At 28.6% G+C, this 13,152-nt stretch overlaps 1 protein-coding gene across 1 annotated transcript in view; it reads right to left on the bottom strand.

Annotated features, from left to right (window-relative positions):
• Positions 1 to 6,903: 6,903 nt before the first annotated feature.
• LOC111640219 overlaps positions 6,904 to 13,152 on the bottom strand; it is a 34,493-nt gene continuing 28,244 nt past the window's right edge. Inside the window, exons 3-6 of the mRNA XM_023386220.1 lie at positions 11,547 to 11,660; positions 9,322 to 9,410; positions 7,647 to 7,704; positions 6,904 to 7,137 (exon numbers count right to left, since the gene is read on the bottom strand). Of these exons, the coding sequence (XP_023241988.1) occupies positions 7,054 to 7,137; positions 7,647 to 7,704; positions 9,322 to 9,410; positions 11,547 to 11,660 (345 nt within the window). The 3' untranslated portion in view covers positions 6,904 to 7,053. The remainder of the gene's footprint in view (positions 7,138 to 7,646; positions 7,705 to 9,321; positions 9,411 to 11,546; positions 11,661 to 13,152) is intronic.

Below are 13,152 nucleotides of genomic sequence, written 5' to 3'. Positions count from 1 at the left end.
ATATAGTAAATGGTCTGCAAAATAATATACAATAAACCCGACAGTACTATAATGTTTTTATTATACACCAATTCTTTCTGTGTTGCCCGATATATTATTTTTGTGTACGTCCTTCGACCGTTTTCGCCGTCATTTTCAATCAATTGGTCGATCTCATCAACTTGTTGACCCAGTCAGTTATAAATCCTAAAAATTTAGAAAATTTGGTTCACCTACATGCATTTTCACATTTTATTTGGCCGTCATTTAAAAGGTTGTCCACCCATTTTAAAATAACAAAACTGGTTGCTTTAATATCAAGTAGGTACTGTAGCATCATAAGCATCCTCGTGGATACTCCCTCGCAATCCTTCCTATCCTCTTATAATGAAATAGACTGACCGCTTTATATAACAAAAGAACACGAAAACAGCTTGAAAATATTTATAAGAAATAATTTTTTACTATACGTGTATCTTTATAGTGTACAAATCTGTCTTACTGCTAAATTGAATCCCAAATATCTTATAATCATTTTAGCATATATCATAACAGACATTCTTCTTCTTTTTCTTTTTACTCTTTCCGCCCTGTGGGCACTAGGAGGGCCTCTTAAAGCAGGCCCATTATGGGTTCGGCCAGGCCCACAATGGGGCGGCCGGGTGGTGAGGGACCGCCCCCTGAAAAATTCCTGGGGATTCTTTGACCCGTCCGGATTCGATCCTGGGTCCCACAGGGCGGTGGGCTGCCATCTTGACCGCTTAGCCATCCGGCCGTCTCATAACAGACATAAAATATATGTACCGTGTTTCCCTGAAAATACGACCTAGCAGAGGTTTTGCTGAATTGCTAAATATAAGGCCTCCCCGAAAGTAAGACCTAGCAAAGTTATTTTTACTGGTAACGGTCATCGACAGATGGTTGAAAGTGGCCGTTGGCTTTTTGAAAGTACAGCTACTGATTGGTCAACAGACAATCACGCCACACGTCATGATTTGCATAAAACTACGGCTTGGGAATCACAGATTTGCATAACGTTACGGCTGGTGATCGCTAATTGGTCGGCTGGGAATCACGCCACATCACATTTGCATAGTGCTAAGGTTCAGTAAGCACTAATTGGCCATCGAGCCTGATGTCGACGCTATAAAAAGGTTAAGTGGAAGCGAGAGTAGGAAGTCCACTGCACGGAAACTTCGTAAGTTCACTGTTGAGGCCTGATTGTAAGGCAATCAATGGCCTAGCCTGGTCTTTGGATTGGGTGATGAGGGCTATTTTTGTGAATGGTCGCTACTTGCTTGGCACTTGGGCTGGGGGACTTGTCTCCCATCCATTAGGGGTGCTGTATAGGAGTAGTCGTACCGGATGCCAGATCGGTTTTACCGGTTGAGGCGTTCAATAAAATTTATCGACGTCGGTTTGTGACTTTGGTTTTATTTAAGTTCAGTTCGACACGACCAGATATACGTCACTCTCGTCTAAGTTAGACTTGGGAATTTGTTCAAAAATAAATGTGAATTCTTCATGGAAAAATAAGACCTAGCGCATTTCTCAGAGCAAAAATTAATATAAGACGCTGTCTTATTTTCGGAGAAACACGGTAGGCTATTTAATATATAACGCAACATATATAGATAATGTTTGAGAAATTGGTAAAAAAAAAAAAAGCCATTATTTCTCAAATAAAACAAGCTTTTTATAGTTTCAGGGTTCTGTTTTATTTATTCTTCCTGTTTCCAAAAATTCAAAAAATTCATTAATAAATTAAAGTTTTATAGAGGAAAATATATGTTATATAGTTTTTTGAATCTTTTTCGTAAAAGTTAAAGCTTTCATTTTATTTCATTATACGAAATTTCAGAAATTAGGAGAATAACACTAAAATTAACGATTAGTTTGATTACTTACTGCTTCAAAATATTTGCAAAATATGTTTAATCGTGAAATTGATAATGGAATAAGGGCCCTTAATTTAAGATGCCAAACATCATATCATTTTATTAAGAAGAAATCAAAATAACCTTTGTGGAAATTTCAATAAATTAAATTAAACTAAATCGTAAGATTGTTTTTCAATAAACATTTTAATGTTTATTGAAAAACATTAATTGAGATAATGTAATTGAGATAATGTTGATTAATTCAGAACTGAAATCGTTTCAAGTACAGGGTGACCTTAATACATTTTAAAATGTTATAATTTTTTATTGTTTAACATTTTTCGCAATAGAAAAGTCTCAACGAATAAAACTACTACTTTTGCCTTTTATATTTTTCTTTTCTACGCTAAGACTTAATGTGTCAGAGACTTTTTCGCCCCACCCTATATATTTTTTTAATATTATTCATTGTTATTGTATTAACTGAATAATTAAAAAGTTTTGTCATTCTTCAGATATTATTACAGTATTTAAAAAGTTTGACTTCAAGATGGAGTTCTCATGAGAGATGTTCTTGTTGCCATGTAATCTTTTCGGAAAACAGATCCAATTCAAAAAAAATTTTTGGAAATAATTCAAAACATTAAATGCGCCTTTTATAGGTTTTTATAATGTTTTAAATAAATTGCTAAAAAGTTCTTTATTAAATGCACCAGAAAGATTTTCAACAGAACTTTAAGCATTTATTACATAAAAATTTTAATATTGATCACCTGACGAAATATTACATTTTTTTTTAATGCCAAAGAATATTTATTTAAAAATTTTAAATGTGAAGTATTAATATTAATAATAATTAAACTTTTTATTAAGTATAAAAACCTAAACTTTTTTCAAGTTTTTGCAACTGTCATTTAATTTATTTAGTTAAAAAAATTGATAGAATAAATAATAAAATTTAATAAGTAAAATCTTTTGGTCTCAATAAAAAGCGATGTATTTTTAATAAATATTGTTTAATTAAACCTCAAATACGCACAAGTTGTAATAAATTAGAACATACGGAGAATTAATGATTTATAATAGAATAAATTATGCACTTTTAATCAGTTTAGAACATTACTTGTTAGATTGTTACTGTTCTAGATAATGAAATAATGAAAGAACTTGTGAAAATTGATGCTTCTAAAGTTGTTTGTAATTAAATGCAAAGATAATGAGGCAAATGAGTTTTAAAAAGGAAAAATAATTTTCTAGGAATTTGCTAAATTATAGTGGATAATCGCGAATTCATTTATTTAGTAATCGTCTCAATTGCTTAATTATGTAAAATTAACTAAATTTTTAACATTCAGTAAACAATAAAGTAAATTTCTTGCATTTTTTAAATTCCTAACATGGAGGGGGAAAAATCTTTAAAGTTTAAGTTAATGAAAATACTCAAGTTTATTAAATTTAAAGTAATTATTTTCAATTTGATTTAAATAGTTTATTTTTTATAGATTTTAAGCCTTACGTTTCAAATAATCGATCATGAGAAGAACCGTCGCCTGATACTTTTTATATGATGGAAAATACGTGTATTAAACTACTATATACAAGTAAAAACGCATCACATAAAATGTTAAACGCATATTCTCTTGTTGAAACATCAAAGTGTGCTAACGGCAGGAAAAGGCAGTTAAATTTACTGTACCATGTCTGGCATGTAAGTGAAGTGTGACAATACAGTATATATGAAAAGAAATTGAAAAACAAGACCTTTGATAAGTAATTGAAAAACAATAACTTTGAATCATTAGAGCAGTTTTTATTTACAAACAGGCGTTAAATTTGTAATCAGGATTACAAAATAATAAATGAATAAATCTTATGCGAATTAGCAAATGACACAAAAGACGATAACGTAATGAAAGTAGAAAATGTCGACGAAAGTATAAAAGATCAGCCTCTAAATAAACTAAAGTGTTCTTTCTTCCAAATCTCATCTATCAATGTCAGCGATACAAATGAAACCAACAATTGCTTACATTGTATGAAATCCATACCTGTTATATCAGGAGAAAATACAAATAATTCTAAGAATTCAATGGTTAACAGCAATTTTTATTATTATTATTATTTTTTACTCTTGAAGAAATTTGTGTAAATTCACTGAAAACAATTTTTGCAATTCAAAATAAGATAGTTTCCAAAAAGAAAGAGATTATATCAAAAATTAGCGAAATATATATTTTCATATTGTTTTAATAAAATAGAATTTTTATATTTAATAACTCTTTCATAAAATAAATAGGAGTATGAATGATTTAAGATTACATGGATCAATGCAAATATCTGAATTATTCAGAACTTCACAATTGTGATAATTAATAATAATAAAAACGTAAAAAAAAAATATATTTGAAAAAGAAAATTATCAATCACAGATTCCCAGACGGAATTCGTGTTCTACATTTTGTTAAAGAGATAAATTTACCAACTACCAAAGTAAAATCACATAACTCTCAAGACACTTTCGCTCTCTAGTAGCGAATCTTATTATTCTTGTTACAAAGAACGTTTTCTCACAAAATGTCCAGGTGAATTACCATAAATTATCACGAAAAATATATTATTTAAGTAATAATATATAGGCAACTTTCTCGACGAAAAATCTAATTTAATTTAGGAGATTCGCAGTTTTAACAGCGGTAAAAAACTAGACTAAAAAGTAGTTTTAGTCTAGTTTTTGTATCGTTTATAAAAAAAGGAACTCTTAATTTAAATATATTATTTATAACACCTAACATTACTGTAATTTTACTGTGAATTATTTCGAATTGCAAAATTTTCTAGTACAGTATCAAAGAATTTAGTCAATTACGAATTGATCGGTTTATTGAAAAAGTGGAAAGAGTAGAAATTTGTTTAATTTAAATATATTATTTATATCACGTAACATTACTGTAATAAAATTAATTTTAAAAAGCAATTAATACGTATAACATTTCACAAAAAAAGTTATAATTATTGGAAAAAATTAATTATAATGGTATAATTAATTTTTTCCAAATGGATAATACTATAAACGATTTAAAACTTGTTTATAATTAACTTGAAAATATTTTTTCACCATTGGAATCATTAAAATGTTTTCATGGGCATACAAGCGTTGAAGATTCGAAAGTGAAAAGACCATAAGACGAATTCGAACGGATATCCTCACAAGAACAATTTCTGCTTACTTTTTTGTACTTTAAAATTGCTTTTTTAGGTTTTATACCACCTTCGGATAGGAGTAATAAAAGAGCCGACGCAAAATGAAATTTCTAACAGCCTATATCATCATCTTTTGAAAGCTTATCATTCTTAGCTGATTGTAAACACGGCTCCATCTGTCTCCAGGGTAAGTTGGCAACGGGAAATAAAGGATATTGACTTGTTTTATACTTTTTATATCAATTGTCGTCGTATATTTTTGCTTGAAATCTCATATCGTAGAGAAGGGGAAGGAAATCCAGAGAAATTTTTAAGGTGATAGCGTTTGACAAAAATCCTCAACCAAATTGCGGTCATCTTTATCGTACGGACTTATATCGACGTTTAGAATGAGCGTCAATTCTCCAAGATTTATTTTATCGATGCGCTTTTATTGGAAAATACTGCAGTTGATCACTGGCAGCACGATCCTCTGCATTTCAACAAGTGGCTCCCTCTAGCGCTTAGAAGTAGAGGATACACTTGGCCATATAAAACTTCGATTCGCTGCTGCCGAGATTTACTACCCTTGTCTGACCGTTAAGATGACGTTCTCATATCTGTTTCTGATTTATAACAGCTGGCATTTAGAGACGTTAGCTAAACCGTTTCGGACTTGGTAGATAAGCGACGAAACGACAATCGCTATAACGGGCATATAAATTTTATGGAATGATACTCTTGTAAAAATTTAGAGATCGCATACACGAAAGGATCGAAATAAATCGACTTTTATTAAAAGAGAACGTTAACAACAAGCGTGAATTTTAATTATTATCAAGATAATAAATTATAGCTGCATTAAACTCTATTCGTGTCGTTAATTCAAATAATTTGTTAATGAGTTTTAGCGACTCTGTTTGCTGCGAGTATTTGATATTTGGAAAATATCCTGTTTATAATAATTATTAACTTGAAACATTAATAAATTATGTTTTAGTTTAATGTTTTTAAATGATCCATAAATTATTAAGATATTTTACAAAGATTGCCAGATTATTGATTCTTCTAATCATTTTATAAAATATAAACACGTGTTTGTAAAAGTAGGATTTAACATTATCAACTTTTAATATATCAAATGATTAACATTATCAAGTGTTTATTTCAAAATAATATAACTAAATTGCCGATTTCAATATATTAAAAAGATTGAAATTTAGAAAAATTTCGTAAAATAAACTAACTTTGCAGCCTTCCTGTAAAAATATATCAATATTATTAATCTATGGAATAATTTAATATAAGCTTTTAGTTTACATTGCTATGCAATGCTCATATTTAAAATTTTATTTCTCTTTCCTGAATCTGTGTTTCAGCTGTATTCTGGGGATAAGAGTCTGGAAGAGTGAAAGATATGTTATGGAGTATAATGGCAACTCACTAGTTATTCGATAAAGTATAAATCTCAATTCAGCATTTTTCTTCCTTTCTACGGCATTATGTAATGACATAATTGTGTATATACTTTATGCTTTTAATTAAGTATTTTACTCCTATTAGTAAATCTTTCATAGCATTTAAAATGTTAATTAATTTTAAAGTAAATATTTTCTTTGAATTAAAACATTTGATAGAATAGAATAAGAATAGAAAAAGAAATTAAACACTTTAAACATATATTTAAAGCTTGTATGTTAAAATTATATTTAATGCTCTATAAATAAATTATATTGTAATTTATTATTTTTACAGTAATTTTCATTCACCATTTAAAACTTTAATAGTATTATAGTCACTTTAAATGATTTTCTTGAAAAAGCTGATTTAATAATTCATTCAGAAAGTTTCATTCAAAACATTTAATTTATTAAATACATTTTTATAACTTAAAAGTATTACATATTTATTATTTAGTTTAAAATTCAGGAAGCAACTGTACAAAATAAATAAATATAAATACACCAAACAAATGCTGATAAAATTCACGAATTTCTAATTTGTTTCAATGTAATTACTTTGGTTTGTAAGGCCCAATAATGCTGCGAAGTTCATCCAATTCGGGAATTCGTTCCCATTTTTGGTTGATCGTAATCAACTGGAAAATATATGCTTAATTAAAATTTCCATTTAAATTAAACTCAAAATTTATTTTTAGATACTTTTAAAAAGTCATTTTGTTCATAATACATATTGAATAATAAAATTTTCACATTCTTAATTTAAAAGTGTTTCATCTTTTTTCATTCGTATTATTTCTTCAACAGAAAAATTGTTTATCTTCAGAATGAAAATTAGAAGCGTGGATCTAATTTATAGTTTAAAAGTAGCATTTAAAAAATGACCTTTTTCAACAAAGAATAGATATTAAATATAAGGTAGCTATTATACAGGAAACGTCAAAAGAAAAATACAGAACGGTTAACTTTTGGATTAATTTCAGCATTTAAATAATGAAGAATCCGGAAAGACCCTATTGTTCTATTATAAATAGGAAATAAGATTATTTCTATAATAGAATGGAGGACTTTTCTAAATAAACTGCATTTCATATAGTTAATAAATCAAACTTTTTAATACGGATAAAAATCGATATTAAAATCATACCTTCTGTGGTTTCTCAGGATCCACCATTTCCCATCTTGGATAGTCTCCTTTTATAAATCTTTAATTTTATATTAAAATAAATATGTTATTTAATTTATAATTTTATACATTTCTAATTAAAAAATTCAGAACGAACATTAAAAGTCAAAACTAAATATTAAAAATTATGTTAGAGTTGAACATTTAAAGGCATCATCAAAAATAGAGGGTAAATAAATTTGTATTTTACAAAATTATTTAATAGTTTTATAATACTTATACGATGTTCCTATTTCTAAAATCCATTTCAAAATCGTTACGTTTTTCCGAATAAATACATATTTTACTTTTCACTTTTAGTCTGTAAAAAATATAAAATATTCTCTTCGTTTATATCAATTCTCCCCATCTAGCTACTTTTTACTCCTCTAGATTCAGTGTCACATCATTACCATCTAAATTGCTTCAAGATTAAATTATCATGAACATGAAGCGTCTATATAATTTTCAATAGTTTTAATTTGATTACTTTTAATTGCATTATCTCTGATTACTTATAGAGAAAGACTAGGAAAAGCGGCTTGTATAGAGCAGAGTGAGTGTAATATTTACAAAAAAGCATTTACAAGCATATTTCAAAAATAGTTTGAATCATGAAATGGTTGAAATCTACTTCTTGCAATTTATAAGGTTGGAAATTTTAAAATATGTTAATAATAAAATTTTTCCAATATTACATGGTTACTATTATTACCTATAAAATACTCAGACATATTTTATGGAACAGATAATTTGTATTACATATTTCAATTTTAAACCAATTAGTCATTTTTATTTATTTGCCAGAGTTTTTAAATTAAATTTATATATAATAATTTGCTAATAATAGAAGTGCATTATAAATATGATATATATAGGAAAGTTAAAAATTAACGATAAAATGAACTAGCTAATAATTTCGAACATGGCGGAAAATAATAATAATAATAATTATACCAATTTCTAGGATTTAAGATGTTATTACCGGTTATATGCAGGAAGTTTATCTTTCAATTTAATACGCTTTCCATAAATTATTTTATTTCATTAGTTTTCATTTGAATTTTATTAAAATGAATTCTCATATTTTTGTTTACTCAACAAAATCGAAAAACAAAATAAACTTATAATTCAAGAACTTTAAAATTCTGTTTGTTAATTAATTTAAATGTTTTTAGATATTGCAGCAATTTTATTTAATATTCTAGTAATTTAATAATATTATTATTATTACTTATATCTAAATTGATAATGATGATACGACACTATCTATACCATTTTACTAGTTAATAATGTCAATAAAATGCAAATAAATGCTAATGTTAAATATTAAAATCAATAAAAAATTTATTTTAGCTTAATTTAATTTTTATTTTATAAGGTAAGGACTAATTAAATTAATAAATAAAAATTTGAAACAGCGATTTTATTTTAAAAGCAAGTAACTTTAATTACATAGAAAAGATCAACAATTAGACTCAATCTTTGCTATAAATAAAACGTCCGAATAAAGTTTATACTGTATTTATATAATTATTAATGCATGATTAAAATTTTATACAAAACAATAAATATAATTGCGTATGAAATACAATATTAGAAGTCCATGAGAATGTGCTCAAAATACGTTAAATTCATTTTATGAAACATCACATACCTTGCATCTAAGTTATAAAATATATGATATAAAATCGAAGAGGCCATTCCAGTCATAGCTACTGTTGTAACAAATACTAATGGAATAAGCTATAAAAAATTGAAAAAGTAAATTAAGTTTTCTTTTATTTAAGAAATCTACAGTGGCGTAGTGTAGTGGGGGCGGTAGGGGCGGTCCGTCCGGGCGGCACTTTTTAGAGGGCGGCAAAATTTCACAATAAATAATAATAATATCTTGTAAAAATTTGAACCATTCTAATCTATATCTGCGTTGCGCCTACGATAGTGCTATCGTCCGGACAGTCCGGGCTCACCGTCCGGGTGAACTAGTAATTTCATCCGAGCATATCCTGCGAAACCTGTTGACCTTTTTTTTTATGGCTTGTACGATTCATTCGTATTCATATACACCGCCAATATCCAATAGAGCTATTTTAAACAGGTCGCTGCACTAGCACGGAATTTTTCATTGCTTGTTCTGTGACAAAACTGAATTTTAGTCTTTTAAATTGAGATACCTAAATAAGGGGGCGAAATTTTTCTCCGCCCCGGGCGGCTGACACCCACGCTACGCCACTGGCAATCTATGATAAATATTTCTCTAATAAATCCTATGTATTTTCAGTGATTTTTATGTTTTTCCGATTATTTGGTAAGATTCATAATATTGAATGTACAATTTAATATTGTAGTATAAAAATAGAAGTATTAACGAAAAACACCATAGCATTTACCAAATAAAAGTTTTATTTCTTTCAACATCAGATGGCGCCACAATTAACTTCTGAAAATTTTTAGGCGTTTTTATCTTATATCAAGAACAAAGACATTAATTCTTATCAATGACAAGTTTCAACAAAATTACTATAAATAATTTTCATATTCACTTACATTAATAACTAAATTGTATTATTAATTTCTTCTGAACTAAATACAATACAAAGTATATAAAGAAATTGATCTGTGCTGGAGTATTGGTGTGAACTTTTTGCTGCTGTTTGCTACTGGGGAAAAAAGTGTAGTGTAAAACACTAAAACCATCCGCACGGACTTAGATAAACAGCGCATCTTACAACAACAGGGATTATCATAAATTCAAGTGAGAATAGAAGAAAAATCGTTGTTGTTTCAAAGTATTAAAGCTTTGATGTATAGCTTATACAATAATTACGTCAAAGGATTAAGTTATAGAAGAAAATGATAAATCAAACAATTATTCCGATAGTTTTAACCAGCTTTTGGACCCTACTAATGAAAAGTGTAACATTTACTTCTTTGGAGATAGTAAAAGATTGCTTTTGCTTCAAAGGAAGAACTCAGTTACTCGATATTTTTACTTTTTCTTAGTCAGTGAGTAATGCTCTTCACTATAGCAATGCTTGAAAGAGTAGTTCATTTTCTGTCTAGTCTCCATTTCCTATCGAATTGGCTGGATAGTTTGAGAAAAATGAAGTTGAAACAAGATCTGGCAAGCGGACTGACGATGAAAGTGCCGTGCCGGAGGGAGTCTCGTGGCTTCACGTCCGTTTCGTTACTCCGCGCGATTGGTTCAGCCGACTCACCTTACACTATCCGTTGCCATGGTGATGGTCTTTCCCTTAATAGACGGTTCCTTTTATCTGCTTGATGACTGCTCTCTCTTTCTCTCTCTTTGTTGATTGAAAGGATGCGGGCATCGCTCCTTTTAAAACGAAAGTTCGGGGCGATCGAATAAAAGTATCGGAAATGAAACAAGACAATTAGATGACATTTTCTTTGGATTTTAGAATCGATGCTATTACTTTGATTTTAACACTTAAAATAGCGTTGGTCATTTATTTAAAAAAAGAAAATCCCAAATACATTTCATTGATAAAAGAAACTAACATCGAATGCCATCACTGATTTAGATTACTTCCACAATGCGGTATCTGCACACAATGTGAATTATTTAAAATTACTTCTATAACTGTATTGTGAAAATCACTGATTAATATTATATATATATAATGTTTATTATAATTTACCAATTTTCTAGGTTTAATTTTCATGTATTCTGACTAAAAGTAATAAACATTCATTTTAATTCACTAGTTTTTTTTTCGATAATTTAAAAACGTTTAGGAATAAGTCTGGAATATTGAGTTAATAAATATTTTAAGATATAGCTAGTAATATATTTTTAAAAACAATTTCGCGATTTCAATTATTTCAAATATTATCTTATAAATAAAATAAAATACATACCTCTGGGTGTTTTCTCATTGTGCGGAAAGAAAATATCTTTCTGAAATTGTTCATTTCAGGATCCCATCCAGGATAAGTACCACGAAACTTTTCAAAACCCATTTCAACTTTATTCTAAAATTTAAAAGTGCATTAAAAATTAATTTATCATCAACAAAAAAATTCTTATCTAAATTGCTTATGTATAATATATTTGAATTACCAACATAAATTTTAAAATTAAACTTTTTCTTATATATAAATGAATAAAGAATACTGCGCACTAAATTAAACCTTTATTTACGAATCTAAATTATGTAAACTAATGTGCTATTTCTTGTTATTCGAAGGGAAAGTACAGGACAGTCTAAAATACCGAAGTTCTGTTGTGAGATTTATTTTTATTTTGGTTTGCATAGGATTGCAGCAAGGTACTGTACAGTACATACAAATGTAAAACAAGAGTTATCATTCGCGATCTTGGTTACTAATTGTATTGACTACTATAAACATAATCCAGTAACTCGAGATACTTTAGCCTATCTTAAAATTAAGATTACGGTTATAAGAGATAGAAGAAATGAAGAGGGTCAATGGAGAGAAGTATCTCTAGTCCTAAAATGGTGGATGGTGGCGACGAAATAAAGGTGGCACACGAAGAAGAGAAAGTGCCCCATATTCTCTGGTCCACCAGTATATACGCTTTTCTCCACCTTCCCCCTCTGGGTTTATTACCTCTCTAGGCAACATAATGTCAGAACAAAAGGCACAGGAATTGAAAAGAGAACGAGAAAACATTCTAGAAATGTATATGAACAATTAACAATAACTAAACATGGGGAGCGTTTCCTAGTAAAGCTGCTTTACTTAAGCAACTGGAGCGCACTTTTAGCAATTTCCGCTGTCGTAAGAAATACTTCTAAACCTCAACTACTCAGTATTGTTTCATTCTTTGTACTATATACGTTGTTTTGTACGAATAAAAATGTTTAGTCAAACATTTGAGGTACTGTAGAGTACGTAATGTGCGGATAATTTATGGTGGCAACCATCTTAACTTCTATCTTCAGCGTTTGTGAACCTCGCTGCACTAGCACTACAGCAGCTAACTTAACTGTTTTTTTTTTTTTTTTTTTAACAAAGCGGCTTTACTAGGAAACGCGCCCCATATTTACATAAAATTCATGGCAATTTTCTGAACCCTGCCAAGCAGGGTTTATTGCCCCCTCTAGGCAACATATCGTCAAGACAAAAGGCAGAAAAGGTGAAAAAATAAGAGGAGGAGGACTGAACATTCTAGAAATGTATATGAACAATAATTAAACATATTTAAATATAACTCATGGAAGTTGATTATCACATTGTTATAACTGTTCTAAATAACTGTTTACATTATATAAAACATTCTTTATTTATAGTTTAACATTACAATGTTCTCAATTCTATATTGAAATAATCATTAAAAATTAGTCTGTCATAGAATTTTTTAATTATTAATAACAATGATAAACAAAAAAAAGAATTAAAGTCTTCAATAATAACCTTAAAGTAAATTTTAAAAAAGAAAAAAAAATGTTATTTATAAAATGTTTAATATACAAATGTGTTGACTTTCTATTGATTTATT

This window comes from Centruroides sculpturatus, unplaced genomic scaffold (assembly GCF_000671375.1).
Source record: "Centruroides sculpturatus isolate CEXI.00-Female unplaced genomic scaffold, Cexi_2.0 scaffold1285, whole genome shotgun sequence".
NCBI lineage: Eukaryota > Metazoa > Arthropoda > Arachnida > Scorpiones > Buthidae > Centruroides > Centruroides sculpturatus.
This window is presented reverse-complemented; position numbering and strand designations above follow the sequence as displayed.